The sequence below is a fragment of the Gracilinanus agilis genome, chromosome 1, assembly GCF_016433145.1.
Source record: "Gracilinanus agilis isolate LMUSP501 chromosome 1, AgileGrace, whole genome shotgun sequence".
In the NCBI taxonomy this organism is placed as follows: domain Eukaryota; kingdom Metazoa; phylum Chordata; class Mammalia; order Didelphimorphia; family Didelphidae; genus Gracilinanus; species Gracilinanus agilis.
Window position 1 is genome coordinate 770,557,205 of NC_058130.1, and position 17,674 is coordinate 770,574,878.

At 44.5% G+C, this 17,674-nt stretch overlaps 1 protein-coding gene across 1 annotated transcript in view; it reads right to left on the reverse strand.

Moving 5' to 3' along the window:
* GIT2 (GIT ArfGAP 2) overlaps positions 1-17,634 on the reverse strand; it is a 52,035-nt gene extending 34,401 nt beyond the window's left edge. Inside the window, exons 1-4 of the mRNA XM_044674067.1 lie at positions 17,554-17,634; positions 3,151-3,284; positions 913-1,025; positions 179-284 (exon numbers count right to left, since the gene is read on the reverse strand). Coding sequence (XP_044530002.1) covers positions 179-284; positions 913-1,025; positions 3,151-3,284; positions 17,554-17,605 — 405 coding nt within the window. The 5' untranslated portion in view covers positions 17,606-17,634. The remainder of the gene's footprint in view (positions 1-178; positions 285-912; positions 1,026-3,150; positions 3,285-17,553) is intronic.
* Between the last annotated feature and the right edge of the window lie 40 nt (positions 17,635-17,674).

The window sequence follows — 17,674 nt, forward strand, 5'->3', positions numbered from 1 at the left end:
GGGTTAGACTCAACGGCTGCCCAGAGTCTGTTCATTTCAAACACAAGGGCCGCCAACCTCACATGATAGCATCATCAATGGCCACAATCAACAGCTGTGAAAAACGAATGGTGATTTTTCTGACAAAATAAAGACTGTTAAAAGCATTGTTTTTAGAAAGAAAATGCCAGTGGCTTACCTTACTAAGGTCTTTGGCAGTAACACTATCATCGTCACGGCAAGGTAAGCGATGTACAAATGCTAGCATCTGGTACTTGGCTCTGATGAACTCTGCTTTATTGGGACTGGTTAAAAACCCAAACTGAAAATTAGGCACTCCAAGTTCAGACACAGGACGCCCTATCCTTTAGAGCCCAGGAGATGCACTACCCCCACAAGAGTCTAAAATGCTTTAATGTTCCAAATCTAGAAGTGACCACTGGGGGAAAGCACTGGCAAGAGCCCTTGCCTCCTGGCTTTACAGAGGCCCCCTCTCCTCTACCCACACACTCCCATACCTGCTTATTTTCCCAAGACCACCATTTTACTACCAAGAGACTGTGAGCCCAGGCAGCTAAGCAAGATCACCAGCCTAGCCAGAGGGGCACATGCACCCCAGAGTTCCATAAAGCAAGCCAAGGATTTCTCTACTAAATGAGCCTATCTTCTATTTGACCTCCTAAGTTTGTTTTATTTACTATAATGGCTGCCTTGGTAACTTGGGTAGGACGAGAAAACAGGCGGAGGTATACAACCAATAAAGACGGCTGTGTCTACTGTTGGTCCCCCATCCCAATCTCTCCAGCGCCTGCTTCCAGGTCAAGCTCACCACCCTCCTGCTGCCCTGGATGGGACTAACCCAAAACAACCACACTGCTTTAAATGGGCCCTCCTGGTTACAAAGAAAAAAAAATTTATAAACTTTCTACTCACTGTACTTTGTCCTGTGGATTAGCTTTACGCCTCCCACTCATAATGGAAGCAGGGTCCAGCAAAGAATGTTCCCAGATAGAATTAGCACCATTATTATACAGAGTTTCAACCATCTAAAAGCAGAGGTTAAAAAGAAATCATATTTTAGTTTTTGTTCATTCAACAATGATTGATGCAGGAAAATTAAATCTCTGGATCTCTGGAGAATTAAAGCAAGTTAAACCAGCTCTACTCTGTGGAGACTCCCAAGCCCGGACACCAGAGTCAGACAAAGAAGCTGTCCAGGGCCCTGGTTGTGAGCGTCAGAGAGAGAAGCAAAGAAACAAAACACCAGGTGAGCACGGCATTACTGACAGAGGCTACAATTGAGAAAAAGCCAGGGCAGCCTGGAAACAGGAGGTTCTGCATTCAAATCTGGCCTCAGACGCTTCCTAATTGTATGACGCTAGGCATATCACAGCCCCAATTGCCTAGCCTGCTGCTCATTTGCCTCGGAATGGATATTTAGTATTTTTTTAAGCCCTTACCTTCCGTCATAGAGTCAATACTTCGCATTGGTTCTAAGGCAGAAGAGTGGTAAGGGCCAGGCAATTGGTGCTGAGTGACTTGCCCAGGGTCATACTAGGAAATGCCTGAGGCCAGATTTGATTCGAGGCCCTTCTCAGAAAGAAAGGACTCCCATCTTCCACTGCTCATCTCTATCCTTCATACAACCCTAATAGCACACTCTGATTCTAATCCACAGTCTCCCACTTTCTGCAACAGAAAGGAGTGCTGCGAACTTGACAGCGAGCCATTACTAACATGCCCTCTACCCCAATTCCCCCTTACAGTAGAAAGAATGACGCAGCAACCGAGGCCTCTGTTTTCACAGCAATGGGTGACAGTTTTATGGAAGGAATTAAACACCATTTGTTTTGGGCTTAGCTCAGGGAGTCTGTGCTTGATGGATTAGGCAAGTATCTGAACACAGATACCATAAAACATATCTTCAAGACAAATATAGGAGGAGAAAGACATGCTTAACTTTGGGCGCCCCATGCCTGCCTGCACGATGTGTCAAACCAAAATAGAAACATGTGTGCAATAACAATGGGCCTCCAGCAAAAGGTAAAACCTAGCCAGGACTTTGCTCAGTACTAGGCACTGAGAAGGGACTAAATACAACCTTGAAGACCTAAGTCAACTTCGACCAGGACCAGGAACCTTGGAAAACGTAGTTAAGGCCAACACTATAGAAGAATCTGAGATTTTATTACTGTAGAAATGAGGTTCAAAATGTTAGCAGGGACCCAGAAATCTAAGGACAATAATGAACATTTCCCCCAGTGATAGCTTTGAGAAATAGATATTTGTACTATTAATAGTGATAAGAATTGTGGACATCTCACTTCCAAGCTGGATGACCCTGGGCAGGTCACTCAACTCCAACTGCCTAGTCCTCGGCACTCTTCTGCCTTAGAACCCAAAGTTAGTATAGATTCAATACAGGAGGTAAAGGTTTTTAGAAAAGAAACATAGAAAGAGGTGCAGCGGACAGAGCCCCAGAGGTCCTGGGTTCAATGTGGCTTCAGACACTTCCTTGCTGGGCAAGTTCCTTACCCCAGTTGGTCTAGTCCTTGCTGCCTCTCGTCTGTATTAGACCTGATACTAGGACAGAAGGTAAGGCTTTAAAATAATCATCGTCATTGTGGACATCTGTTTGGCTCCATTCCCTCTCTGAAGACTGGCTGCACTTGCGCTTCAGAGACACTCTGCTGAGAAGCTACTACAGATCTCATTAACTGTATTTTACAAGAAGAAACAGAGAGATTTAATGGCTTCTCTCTGGCCACTCAGCTAGTGTTAAGAGGCAGAATTTGAACCCAGGTCTGCACCAACCCCAAGTCTAGCCCTTCTTCCATTATACCACCACAAGGCATCATCATATGAAAAGGACTGTGCTGGTCACTGGAAAAAGAAGTCAAATTAAACACGAATGCCACTGTCCTGTCACAAAGGGGGCCAATCTGGGGAGGGCTCGATGCCATCAGTGCTCCCCACCGCTGCAGGCACGAGATGGGTGCCAGATCACATGGCTCAAAGGCGTACGACTTCTTCAGGCTTATGCCGTATTCTGCTGCTCAAACATTTAAGGAAGTTTCACAAGATATAAAGCAAAAAGACATTCCACTAATGAAAGGAAAGGCTTATCTACCTGCTATCACAAACCCCCAGAAATATAATCAAAGCCTTTACCTGAAGCAATGTCGGAGGCCACGGCGTGTGCTTCAGATGCCTTACTTGAGAGATGTGACGCCCGAGGCTCCGGTGGACACTGCAGCACTCGTCACATATTAAAATTCCCCTATTTACTGATGCCCAGGAGGGATCTAAGAAAGAAAAACAAAGCAGTGTTTGGTATGATAAATATGGGGAAAGGATACTGTACAAGCAAAAAGGGTAAAACAGATCATTTGGGGGACAGGGGGCAGTTGGGGGGCTCAGTGGATGAGAACCAGGTCTGGAAACAGGAGGTCCTGGGTTCAAATCTGTCCTCAAGACACTTCCCAGCTGTGTGACTCTAGGCAAGTCACTTAACCCCCAGTGCCTAGCCCTTAACCACTCTTCTGTCTTTGAACTGATACTAAGACAGAAGGCAAAGGTTTAAAAAAAAATTTCATATGAACTGAATTCAGTTTTTCCAAAAGGCACACGTGCTCCTTTAGCTTCTTGTGTTCTCCTTTTTCCAATTATTCTCAATAAACCTATCTGTTCACAGGCTGCATCTCTTAGCAGGATGAAAGTTCCTTGGGGGCAAGGAATACTGCTCACTTGTCTATGTAGCCAGAGCACCTAACATTAAAGACCACCTGCTGACCTAGCCTGAGGTGGGGCCAATGCCTGGCCTTAGCAAAGGTCACATGTTCAATCTCTGTACAGGGGACTTACGAGCCAGGCTTCGGCTAAACTTAAGCTAGTGGTCATCGCATGGGGCCCCGAGCTGGAAATGTATATGTCCTAAATGGGAATTTGGGGCTACGTTTAGATTTAAACTCAAATTTAATTTTAGAATGAAAAAGGAATGTCCGACATCTGGAAAGGGCACCAAGAGCACAAACCCTACCCACATTACTCAATGGAGCAGAGAAACATGGCATCCTCTAATCCTCTAAAATCTTAATCCTAAATTCTGATTCTGCCTATTCAATGAAGATAGCAGTTACCAAAGACTTTTCTTTCTTTTTCTTCTACTTCTTCTTCTTCAATCCTTACCTTCCATCTTCTGAAGAAAAGTAAGGGCTAGGCAATGGCTAGGCAATGGCGTTAAAGTGACCTGTCCAGGGTCACAGAGCTAGGAAGTACCTGAGGCCAGATTTGAACCCAGGACTTCCCCATATCTAGGCCTGGCTCTCTATCCACTGAGCCACCTAGTTGCCCCTTAAAAAGTTTAATAAATTTTGGGGGGAGATCACTGAATCGGTAAATGAGGGAATATTATTTACCTAGATTTTAACAAAGGATTTTTTTCTTGGAGAAAAAGATGGAGAGAGAAAAGGATGTGGAGCCGGATGATAATATAATTAGATGAATTTGGAACTGGCTTTATAGTTTGACTCAAAAAGTGGTCATTAATGGTTCAATGTCAACTTAGGAGAAGGGTGTGCTGGGAGGACTGGCATCTGTGTGGGAGGGCTTGCCAAGCCTTCTCCAAGGCTATTCTTCCACCTCTGGTGTCCACCTGTCACCCAGCTCTCACCTGTGGCTCCAAGTAGCTGTCATATAGGTAGAGGCCACACTCTGGTAAAACTGTCTTGGCAGATGGACTAAACTAGGTAAGCAACAGGCCTCAAACTTTTCAGTGAATTAGTGGGGAGTCTACCCCAAGCATGTGAAACTTCCCCCCAGAAGAACGAGCAGATGAGAACAATTTGTTCCAACAACCATGAAAGCCGTGGAAGCAGGCCTTATGGAGAGCTTGGCACTAGGTCAGATATCAAAGATGCCAAGGCCATCCACGTGCATCCCAGGCCGTTGAGAGGCATTTTAGCTTTTGTCTTGCTACTGGGCTTCAATGACGCTGGAAGAGAGTGAAGCTTTGTGCAATTCTGCCTCACTCCAATCCAATATGTGCAAGAGTCACGAGACATCACCATTCAGGCCATTTTGGTCCTCTTGGAGTACCATGATAGCAACCAACCAACCAATCAACCAGCAGGAGGTCCTCCGCAGAATGCCCCAAGGACCAGAGCTCAGCTGTGGGCTGTGAAACATTCTTATCAGTGCCTTGGATAAAGGCATAAATGGCATGCTCTGCAAATCTGCAGATGACACGCACACACGCACAAAAACAACAGGAAAAATAGCTAGCTGAGTGACCAAGTCAGGATCCAAAAAGAGATTGGCAGGTATAGCTCTGGGATGAAGCTAATGAGATAAATTAAATCAAGTTCATTAGGGATAAATGTCACTTGGGTTTAAAACCTAAAATTTGCAAATATAAGCTGGGGACATCATGGGTTGATGGCATTTGTTTGGAAAAAAAAACAACAAAAAACTGAGGTTTCTAGTAAAATGCAAAATATATGCATTGGCTGTGTGTTGGCAATCAAAAAAACAAATGTGGCCTTGGAATACATTATGGGAGGGAGGGATAATGCAATGCCCAGGAATGAGGAGGTTAATAGTCCCTTTGTCCTCTGGCCAATCTTGAACCACTTCTGAAGTACTGGGTTTAATTCTGGTCATCATGGAGTAGGAAGAACACCAATAGACTTCTGCTTCCAGTAGCCAAGATGGTAGAGTAAGGAAAACTGATCTCACTCAAACCGCCTCCAAACACCCCTTCCCCACATACAACAAGGCCTCAAAACAAAATCTGGAGCAACAGAACCAACAAAAAAACAGAGTGAAACAGAGTTTTAGTCACAGGAAGAACATTGATAAGCTGAAGAGTTTAGAGAAAGACAACCAAGACGGGGTGAAGGTCGTGGAGATCTTTAAGCTGGAGAGAAATGTGACGACGTCTGCCGGCTCCCGAAGGCAGAACCAAGAGCAGAGGATCAAAGTTGAAAAGTGGCAAGTTCAGGATAGATTACTAGAAAATGTAGAGCCCACTTAGGGGGTATGTTACAATGAGATTCTCTCTTCAGACAGAGGTTGATCTAAGGCAGTGCAAACTGTGGCCCCCTGAAATGTTCTATCCAGTGGATCAAATGATTCCTAATCTGACAAATACAACGAGTAGGATACAATACAATGAAACTTCAAAAGAGTTGCCTTAGAAACAGACGGACAGAGGAGCATTTCCTTTCCTTTGGCCCCTCTTTAAAAAGTTTGCCCTTCACTGGTCTAAGGGATTGCAGAACCTCTTCCATTTAAATTCTGTTCTATGTGATAAGTCATAATTCAATAGCACTTCAAGATTTCCCAAGTGTGTTTTTAGGTACACCAGAGGTGGTATTAGCTTTACTTTCATGTTGCAGAAAAGGAAACTAAGACTCCAGGAAATGTACTGACTTGCCTAGGGTTACACAACTAGCAAACATCAGAGGTAGAATTTGAATCCGGTTCTCCAAACTCCACATGGGAAGATGGAAGCCAGAAGACTAGTTAGAAGGTCACTGCCTTTGTCCAGGTTAAGAGATGAGAAAGGCATGGAGTAGACTATGGCTGAAAGCATCTGTGACAGTAAGAGGAAAGTTTGGAAGATAGGAGTGTTTGAGTTCCATTTGGGTGATGCTGAGTTTAAGGAGGACACCCAGCTGGAGCTGTCAAAAGGCAATTAGTGGGCAGCTGGGTAGCTCAGTGGATTGAGAGTCAGGCCTAGAGATGGGAGGTCCTGGGTTCAAATCTGGCCTCAGACACTTCCTGGCTGTGTGACCCTGGGCAAGTCACTTGACCCAATTGCCTACCCTTACCACCACTCTTCTAACTAGGAGCCAATACACAGAAGTTAAGGGTTTAAAAAAAAATTTTTTTAACCCCTGTACTTCGGTGCATCAACAACCAAGAATGCAGAGAGCCCAAAACAAAGAGGGCCCAGGACAGAGCCATGGTGAGTAAGCATGCCAGGGCAAGAGAACCAGGAGAGAACAGCATCACCAAAACTTAGAAGAGAGTAGTGAGCACTGGGTCAAAGGCTGAAAAGAGGTCAAGGTAGACCAGGGCTGAGAGAATTGCCACTAGATGTGGCAATCAAGAGGGCGATGGTAACTTTGGAATGGGGAGTTTCAGCTATGAGGGGGAAGTCAGACTACCAAGAAGAGTGAGAGGAGAGGAAGTGAAGGAACCAACTGTAGGTTGCTTCCTCAAGGAGTTGAGTCAAGAAATGGGTAGAGAGATAAAGGGAGATGGTCAGCTAAAGAAGATCAAGAGTTTTTTTAGGGATGGAGTAGACAGGCATTTTTGTGGGCACCAAGGAAGAAATCAAAAGGAGGAACTAAATATAGAAGAGAGACTGGGAATGATAGTGGGGGTACTGATGCAGGTAATTTGCTATCAAAGTCAGGAGGAACACATTTAAACTTATTATTGTAAGGGGTAGGAAACAGAGGGCTAGATGAGGCAAAGATAGCAATCAAGAAAGTTGTATTTTGAGTATTAATATTTTTCTTCTATAAGATTCCATATAACAGCTTCATATCTGTCAAAACAAGTGAAAATTAAATGTAGTAAACGGATTTGAGTAAAGTCCACTGAATATTAAAACATAAAAATGAAGAAGACATTTTACCCTTTTTATTTAATTGACAGCTTGAAAAATAAGTACCACTCAAGTTACTTAAAGATACAACTTTCTCCTTTAACACCAGAAGGTACAGAATCTAAGAATACTCCTAAGGACCAGGATATGTCCATTGATACAGTGCTTTTAAAAATCCATAATGAAAACAAGTGAAATGAAAATCATTATTTCAAAGAAAAATTACAATAAAATTCTTTCATCAATTCTATTGTCCTTCTAGAGGTAAAACAATTTCTGCAAAAAACATTCCAAATCGCTATTTAAGAGAAATGCAAATCAACACAACTCTGAGGTACCACCTCAAACCTATTATGCCAATCTGACAGAAAAGAAAAATGATAACTGTTGTGGGGGGAGGTGGGAAATTGGGAAAACTAATGCACTGTGAGTGGAATTGTGAACTGATCCAGCCATTCTGAAGAGTGATTGGAAACTACACCCAAAGAACTCTAAAATTGTGCATACCTTTTGATCCAGTAACACCACTACTAGGGCTATTTCCCAAAAAGATTTTAAGAAGGGAGAAGGGGTACCTATTTGTACAAAAATATTTATAGAAGCTCTTTTTGTGGTGGCAAAGAATTGGAAATTGAGGGGATTTGATTGATTGAGGAATGGTTGAACAAGTTGTGGTATATATGACTGTGGTGGAATACTACTGTGCTATAAGAAATGATGAGCAGGAGGATTTCAGAAAAACCTAGAAAGACCTACATGAACTGATGCAGAAAGAAGTAAGCAGAACCAGGAGAACATTGTACACAGTAAGAGCAATACTGCACAATGATCAACTGTGAACGGCTATTCCCAGCAATATAATATATCCAAGATAAATTTAAAAGAATCGTGATGAAAAATGCTATCTACCTCCATAGAAAGAACTGAGAAGAGTCTGAATGCAGATGGAGGCATACTATTTTTCAAATTCCTTTTTCTTTTCAGCCTCATAATATGACTAATATGGAAATATTTTATATGATAGCATAAGCATAACCATTATCAAATTGTTTACCAACTCAGGGAGGGGGAGAGGGGAAGAAAGGGCAGAATTTGGAACTCAAAATGTTAGAAAATGAATGCCAAAAATTGTTTTTATATATTAAGTAGGAAAGAATAAAACATTACTTTAAAAAAAAGAATTATATAGAAGCATGCAAAATAAAGCTTTGATTTTCCAGAGGAAAAAATTTTCTGCAATGCCAATAAGAAGTCCCAAGTCATTAGAAAAATATAGATTAACTTTACTTTTTCAAAAAACTACTAAATTCAGACCCTTACAAACCATACTATGAAAAATTAATAGGATTTTATAAGTTGAGTACAGCAACTGATAATGTTGCTTTTTGATTTAGTACAAACCTACAAGCATATAGAAAGTGCAAGGTATTTTGAATATCTCTTAAAATATGAAGAAAACCAAAACAATGACAAATTTGCTTTTGAAATTCTTTTCCAATTACTATACTGATACCTTCAGATAGTTACTCCTTTCACTATCACCAGAAAGAGGCCAGAATTAGAATTAAAACACATTTAGATAATACTAAAATTCAAAAGGGCAGAGGCCAGGATAGAAAGTCATTGTCTAGCTTGGTTAGTTCTTAAAAAAAGGGACACATTCAACACAGTTCTCTACAAGTTATCTAAGTATTAATAAAAAGTTAAGAGTAGTGAGAAACTGATTTCTTATTCAGATGCTGATAATTATCAATCAGTATCTGATCTGCAAGGAAAAAGAAGAGCTGACTCTTAAATATCCTTTCCCCCAACTAATCAAGTTTCACCTCTTCCCAGTGAAAAAGCAACAAAAACCAAGCTCTTGTAACAAAGATATAGTCAAGCGACAGATCCCTGCATTGGCTATGGCCAAAAAATATGCACACCTACATGTGCACTGAATCTATGGCCTCCCTTTCAGACAGGGTATCAAGCACGCTTCAGGAGATCTCTGGAATCCTGGTGGTCACTGTGTTGATCAGAGAACTCGAGTCTTTCAGAGCCACTTGCCTTCACAATACTGTTGTTAACTGTAGAAATCGTTCTCCTCTCTCCACATCAATTCAGCCCAAGTCTTCCCAGGTCATCCCTTCCTCATTTCTTGTAAGCACAATAGTGTTCCATCACCTTCTTCGGAGAAAGGCAGACACCAAATGTGGATGAGGAGCCCTGAGAAAGTCTCAGCAAGCCCTCATCCTGGAGGGGCCAGTCCTCCCCGAATACCCCCAACACCACAGGCTTCAGTTTACTAAGTGCCAGGGGCAAAGGGGACAAAGAAAGATACAGAGTCCTTTATCCAACCCCCGTGACTCCAAGAAGCTACGGCATGGTCAGTGGTCACATTCCAGTAAAACCATTACAGCAGATGGGCTAAACCAGGTGAAGGGCAGCCAACACATCAGAAGCCCATAGGTGAGTTAGGCGGATGCCTGCTCCAAGCTTGTAAAGACTTCTGATGGAATGGGCAGATGTGAACAAACTGTTCTAAGGGACCATGAAGGCAGAGGAGGCAGGCACTATGGAATACTTAGAGCTTGGTCCAAGACCCCAAGTTCATCCACTGCATCATGTCATCCTGACTTTTGTCCTGCCACTGGATAGAGACTGAGGCTGAGGATTGTGTGCAGCTTCTGCTTCACTGAAAAATCAACTCAAGACATCACCCATGATGCCACTGGTCCTCTCTGAAAACGAAGGAAGAAGAGCAGCCAGGTGGCTCATTGGAGAGCCAAATCTAAAGTTGAAAAGACCTGGGTTCAAATCTGGCCTCAGACACTTTCTAACTATGGGACACTGGACAAAGTCACAATCTCAATCACCACTCTTCTGCTGGGGGAGAGGGGGGAGGAGGAAGGAAGGAAGGGAGGAAAGGAGAGAAGAAAGGAAGTTGTGATATATGATTGTGATGGAATACTACTGTGACTTGCCCAGGGTCACATAGCTAGAAGTTTATCTGAGGTTAGATTTGAACCCAAGACCTTCTATCTCAAAGCCTGGCTCTCTATCCACTGAGCCACCTCACTGCCCCAATAGCCACCTTTTAAAGAATAAGCAAGTCTTTTTCCTCCTGACAGAATTCACATATTGAAGGATCCAGTAAGGGAGTGGGGGAGATCTGCAGTATCTGTGTCTCTTCACTCCAGAGAGAAGGCACCATCTCTAGGAGTGTAAGTCGAAGGCCCCCAGCCTCCAGAGCCATCTGTCTAGCATGTGCATGTGTGATGAAGACCTGAGTCACCACAAGAGCCACAAGGAGCACCAGAGAACAGGCAAGTCTTTTTTTTTTAATTTAATAATTTTTATTTTCTAGAAAAGTTATCCATGTTTACATGATTCATGTTCTTACTTTCCCCTTCACCCCGACCCCCCCCCCCATAGCCAGTGCGCATTCCCACTGGTTTTAACATGAGTCATTGATCAAGACCTATTTCCATATTGTTGATAGTTGCATTGGGGTGGTAGTTTCGAGTCTACATCCCCAATCATGTCTACAACAACCCAAGTGTTCAAGCAGTTGTTTTTCTTCTGTGTTTCCACTCCTGCAGTTCTTCCTCTGAATGTGGGTAGCTTCTTTCTCATAAGTCCCTCAGAATTGTCCTGGGTCAGCACTGCTGCTAGTACAGAAGTCCATTACATTCGATTTTACCCTAATGTATCAGTCTCTGTGTACAATGTTCTTCTGGTTCTTCTCCTTTCACTCTGCATCAATTCCTGGAGGTCTTTCCAGTTCACATGGAATTCCTCCGTTTATTATTCCTTTGAGCACAATAGTATTCCATCACCAGCATATACCACAGTTTGTTCAGCCATTCCCCAATTGAAGGGCATCCCTTCATTTTCCAGTTTTTTGCCACCACAAAAAGCTCAGCTATAAATATTTTCGTACAAGTCTGTTTATCTATGATCTCTTTGGGGTACAAACCCAGCAATGGTATGGCTGGATCAAAGGGCAGGCAATCTTTTATCACTCTTTGGGCATAGTTCCAAATTGCCATCCAGAATGGTTGGATCAGTTCACAACTCCACCAGCAATGCATTAATGTCCCGATTTTGCCATATCCCCTCCAGCATTCATTACTCTCCCCTTCTTTCATTTTAGCCAATCTGCTAGGTGTGAGGTGATACCTGAGAGTTGTTTTGATTTGCATTTCTCTAATTATTAGAGATTTAGAACACTTTCTCATGTGCTTATTGATAGTTTTGATTTCTTTATCTGAAAATTGATACAGGCAATTCTTGCTTCAAAGCAAGAGCAAAATCTCAGAGAGGTTGTCAAGTAATTTAATTCAGAACCAAATCGCCCCTCCTCCAGGAAGCCTTCCCCAATTCTTCTCAATTCTTGGGCCTTCCCTCACTAATTATTCCTGTTTTCTCTGTAGATGACATGCTCTAGGCATTTGTATCTTGTCTCCCCATTAGACTGGAAGCTCTTTAAAACAGGCATTATCTTCTGCTTCTCTTTGTATCCTCAGCACTTCCCATAGTGTTTAATGATTGATTAGAAATGCAAACATTCACATATGTCCCCACTTTGGGGATTGGTAGCTGAGCTGAATGGTGGCCTCCATGGCTGAAGACCCTAATCCTCAATGCCATCTTGGCCATTATAAAAATGAAAAATGATAAAGGCTGGTATAAATATATATATTATTATTTTAATTAAAGGAGATGAGGAGGACCAAGGTCCGACTGTGTGCAGGGCTCGGGGCAGGGCTACTAGCAAAAGGTGGGCAGTGCCACAGTCTGGGCAAACCATGGCTCACACCTTTCAGCACCCAAGGGCTGTGGGTTCCGTAATTTCAGTTCTGTTGTTGTTCAGTTGCACCCAACTCTTCCTGACCCCATTTGGGGTTTTCTTGGCAGAGATACCAGAGTGGTTGGCCATTTCCTCCTCCAGCACATTTGACAGATGAGGAAACTGTTAGGCCAACAGGGTTAGGTGACCTACCCAGGGTCACACACCTAGTGTCTGTGGTTGGATCTGACCACAGGTGTGCCTGGCCCTAGGCCTGGCCTTCTACACTATCCCACCTAGATGCCCTCTTTGAAAACACTGGGGCTAATTTGGAAGGGATGGGCAGCCAAGGGGCTCAGAGTTTAACAGGCACAAGGCAAGCTCTCCCAGGAGTTCTTCCAATGGGTCAAACAAGTTACTCTTCAAAAATAAGATGAAACTCCAGCCCTGCAAAGGTCTTTGCTTTAGGTCTTGCTGAGGGTCCCTTTGTCAGAGCCTGGTAGGAAAAGAAACCTAAAGTTCCACAAGTTCACTCTGCATTTCAAGGTACTTAGAATTAGACTCAAAACAGGAAGGAAGTGACTCAAGGCCCTGCAGATCAGGCCTCCAAAGCAACAATTACAATGAGATCCTGGATGAGAACAGGCACGGAAAAGCCCAAAATGCCCTCAGAAGGGCAAGGCCACTTCTGCACCCATCCTGAGGCCAGGGAAGCAATTTTCCTTTGACCAAAATATTTCCTTTGGGAAATCAAAAAAGATTGCCACAAACCAAGGGGAAAGTCAGCCCCAAGGCACAGCCGAAACAAGCACATACTCAGTCCAACAGAAAGGAAAGACGAGATGTGGAAGACTGAACACAGAGAATTCTAATTTCAGTGAAGAACGCTATTTTCAGTCATATGCACTTCCGGAAGCTAAACTCAGGGCATGCAACAGCCATTTTTAAAGCATGGCCTCTCCTTCCCTCCAATGCTGCTTGTCCCATACATGGACTCCAATGGTCACATGAGGTTTTAGTTAACTCAGTACATTTTAAAGCTCAGGCTAAGCTTCCAAAGGACAAGAATGACACAACAAATGGTTGTGAGAACACCAACACCTGAAGGCTGCATTAAGAACCTTTCTTTTGGAGGGGACCAGGCCATGGAGGCCAGCCTGGGTTCCCTCCCACCTCTAGGCCCTTTCATGCACCCACAGAGGATGCAATCTCCAAGGCAAACTGACTGGATTCTCAATACAAAGTCAAATGGAAGACAATCTGAATTCTCAGCTTTTAAATTTTCTTTCTGGATAAATTTTCCTTCCCGTGTGCAAAGGAGGGAGCCCAAGGGAGGGCTACTGGGAGTCCAACAAAGAAGCCTCAATAAGAGCAAGGTTCAAATTCTGGCTTGACAAATCACTTCCCTGTGAAATATCCTTCAAATTACTTAGCCTCTAGGGGTCTGACTTTTCTCTGAGATGGCCCCTTAGATCCCTTCCAAATTCAAATCCTAGAATTCCCATAACCCACGGCTCTGCACACATCTTTGAGGATAATTAGTCAACATGCGTTAATCACCTACTAGAAGTCAAGACCTGTGCTCACTGGAGATACCAACACAAAAGGGTACAGCATTCTACTGGGGGAGACAAAGTGTGTGTGTGTGTGTGTGTGTGTGTGTGTGTGTGTGTGTGTGTGCGCGTGTGCGCATGTGTGCGCTCTACACACATACACATACAAAAACACATAAATCCATCAATATGATTATATACAAAATAGGTAAAAAATAAATGAGACTTATGTAGATGGTAGTGTGTGAACTGAGTGTTGAAACAAGGGATTCTCTAGGTCCCAGGTAAAGAGAGAAGGCATTCTAGGCAGGGGGAACTGGCCAGGGCAAAAGTGGGAAGGTAAGATGGAAAGTCAGTCATATGGGGAAGAGCCAAGAGGCCAGGCTGGACAGAATGCAAAAAGCAGGGAGTGGAGCAATATAGAAGGCTGGAAAGGTGGACCAAGGCCAGGCTCTGAAGAGTTTTAAAAGCCAAACAGAGTTTCCATTTTATCCTAGAGGCAATAGGGAGCCCCTGGAGTTTAAGGAGTCAGGAAATCATAGTTTTAGATTTATACTTAAGGGTTATAGAACCAGAAATGGCAAGATCTGGCCACAGAGCAAATACAAGAAGTGGGGAGGTTCATATCTGGAGACTAGGACAATGCCTTTGAAAGAAAAAGGGATGGAGGCAGTCCGGAGGCCTGGAGTCAGGAGGTCTTGGGTTCAAACTTGGCCTCAGATATTTCCTAGTTCTGTAACTCTGGACAAGTCACTTAACCCCAAGTGCCTGGTCCATGCCACTATTTTCTTAAGAATTGTTACTAAGAAAGAGTTATTAAAAAAAAATAATAAAGAGAAAAGAAACAGGGATGTTTCTAGGGCAGGTGAGTTCCAGAATAAAGACTGAGTTGTTGGGACAGGCTAAAAGTTCAAGATACCCAGCATGAAATGTCCAAGTTCAGGAGATACTGGGACTGCCTATATAGATCTAGGGGTCACTTGTATAGACATGATAAGGGGAGCCATGAGATCACCCAGTCTTTAAGCACAGAGGGGACAGAGGGCCCAGGATAGAGCCCTGGGGAACATCCACTGTAAGGCAGTGGGAGACAAGTGATGTGCTCATACAGAAAGAATCAGGAGAAATGTCTAGGAGGAATAAAAAAAGAGAGAGGAGGAGCAGCTCAGTGGATAGAGTTCCAAATCTGGAGTCAGGGGTTCCAATCTGGCCTCAGATACTTCCTAGCTGTGTGACCCTGAGCAAGTCACTTAACCCTGACTGCCTAGTCCTTATCCCTCTTCCATCAGGGAACTGATACTAAGACAAGAGAAGGGTTTTTTTAAAAACCTCTAGAAGGTCAGCATTATTAAATGCTACAGAGAAGACAGAGGATGCTGCCTGAGAAAAGACCATCGGATTTGGAATCACTGGATAATTAATTGGTTAACAGGGAACCTGCAATTTCATTTAAGTGATGAGTTCAGAATCCAGGCAACAAGAGGGCAAGGATGGAGAGGAAGTAGAGGCAACCACTAGACATACTGTCTTCCTAGAAAGTAGGAGGAACAGACATAGGTTGGTCCTAGTGAATGAAAATTTCCAACGTTTCTTACTTATTTAAAAATAGATAACCCTCATACAGTGATGAAAAAGAAACCAACAATCCTCAAGAACTTCATGAGCCCAGAAGGCAATCACAACTGATAAACCAACAAATACAAAACCTGGCTTAAAAAGTTAATAGCCCTAATAGATTCAAAAGACCTTAAAAAAAAAAAAAGCCTCTGAACTCTGAGAGCCCATCTCTTTCGCTAAGGGTTCATCTGGTTGGCTCAGCCACTTTGTGTCCCACTTGGGGTTTTCCTGGCAAAGATACTGGGGTGTTCTGACATTTCTTTCTCCAGCTCATTTGACAGATGAGGAAACTGAGGCAAACAGGGTTAAGTGGCTTGACCAGGGCGACACAGCTAGTGTCTGAGGCTGGATTTGAACTCAGGAAGAATGAGTCTTCCTGACTCCAAGCCTTGCACTCTATCCACCTGGCCACTGGTTGGCTCAGAGTACCAATGATGTAACCCCCCCCCCCCAGTCCCAGCTGATCCTATGTCAAAGCAGGATTAGACCTCTGAGTCCCATGGGTGGGAGGATGCAATCACTTCCCCACAAGATGCCAGCTCCCAGCAGGCAAGGCCTCTAGATCCCCAGCACCCAGAAGTGCCCAGGACACAATCTGTGCTTAATAAAAATGTGTTGATTCATTGAAAACAGCATGAAAGATGCCCAGAATCATGAGTCCAAACACCTGGATTCAAATTCTGGGGCTAACACACCCCTTGTGTTGGTTCCCTCATTTGTAAAATGGGAGTCATTTTTTTACACATTTTACAAATGCTTGGCCAACCATAACACAATATGGATGGAGACCCTGAAAGTCTCCCCAGATTCTAACACATGAAATGAAGATGAGGCTGCTGGGGAACACCTAGAAGAGGCCAGGGGCTTTGGCACAAGGCTCTCAGTTTACCCACTTGTAAAAAGAGGGTCTGGAGGGCAGCCAGGTGGCTCTGTGGATGGAGAGCCACACCTGGAGATGCAGAGTCCTAGGTTCAAATCTGGCCTCAAACACTTCCTAGCTCTGTGACCCTGGAAAAATCATTTAACCCCCACTGCCTAGCTCTTACCTTTGCCTCTCTCTTGCCCTGTAACCAATACTTAGTGTCAATTCTAAGAGAAAAGAAAGGTTTTTTGTTTGTTTTTTGAACTTCCAGCACAATTTCCTCACCTGTCAAGGAAGGGTGTGGAAGCAGAGCCCTGGAGGGTCTCTTTGGGGCTGGATTTTCTTACTGGAGAAGGGGGTTGGCCCACACTTTCTGGACCCTTGGGGCAGCTGGTGGACCCAGTTGGGAACAGTGGGAGGAAATGTTCCGTTTTGGATCCTGGGAAGGAGGCGAAATCAACAAGGAATTTCTCCCAGGCAGTAGTGCTCAGAGCCCTGAAATTTACCCCTGGGGATTCCGGTCCAGTTTCAGAGCCCCTAACCCAGGAGCCTCTGCCCAGGGTCCCTTCTTATGGCAAGTGTGGACATCTAGACTATATACCCCCAGACCCGTCAGGCCCCTCTGGCTCAGTTTCCCTATCTGCAAGAACTCTGGCGCTCAGCTTGGGAGGGGAGGATCTGCGGAACCTCCCTTTCCTTCTGCAGGGGAAGGACCTGCTATGATCGGGCCTCAGTTTCCTCTCCTGCTTGGGAGCTCCCCATTATCTTAACTTAGGCCCGACATATAGAAGGTGCCTAAAAAGTGCTCCTCCCTTGCCTTTGAGCCTCAGTTTCCCTTCCTGCTCCAGGGCTTCTCTGTCCCTTGGCTCGGGCTTGGTACACTGCAGGTGCTTACTAAGTGCTCCCTCCTTGCCCCACCCTCGGGGCCACCGCTTCCACCTCCCCAGCCCCGGGTCAGGATGACCTGTCTGCCTCCGGCCTCTGTCTCCCCCAGAGGATCGGTCCCGCCCCTAGGGTGGCTCCGCTGACACCTGCGGACTAAGCGGGCGCTCATTTCCCGCCTCCCCGCCGCTAACCTGGGGGGCACCGCCTGAGGGGCTGGAGACAGAGGCGGCGCCTCCCGTGTGGCCGCTTGACGCCACTTACTCACCTGGGCCGCTGCAGTCGGCGCACACCTCGCTGCTCCGCAGCCGCTTCGACATGGCTCCGCCTCGGGCACACCGAAGGCGGCTGCGGCGGCTGCGGCGGCGGCAGCGGCGGCGCTTCCGCTT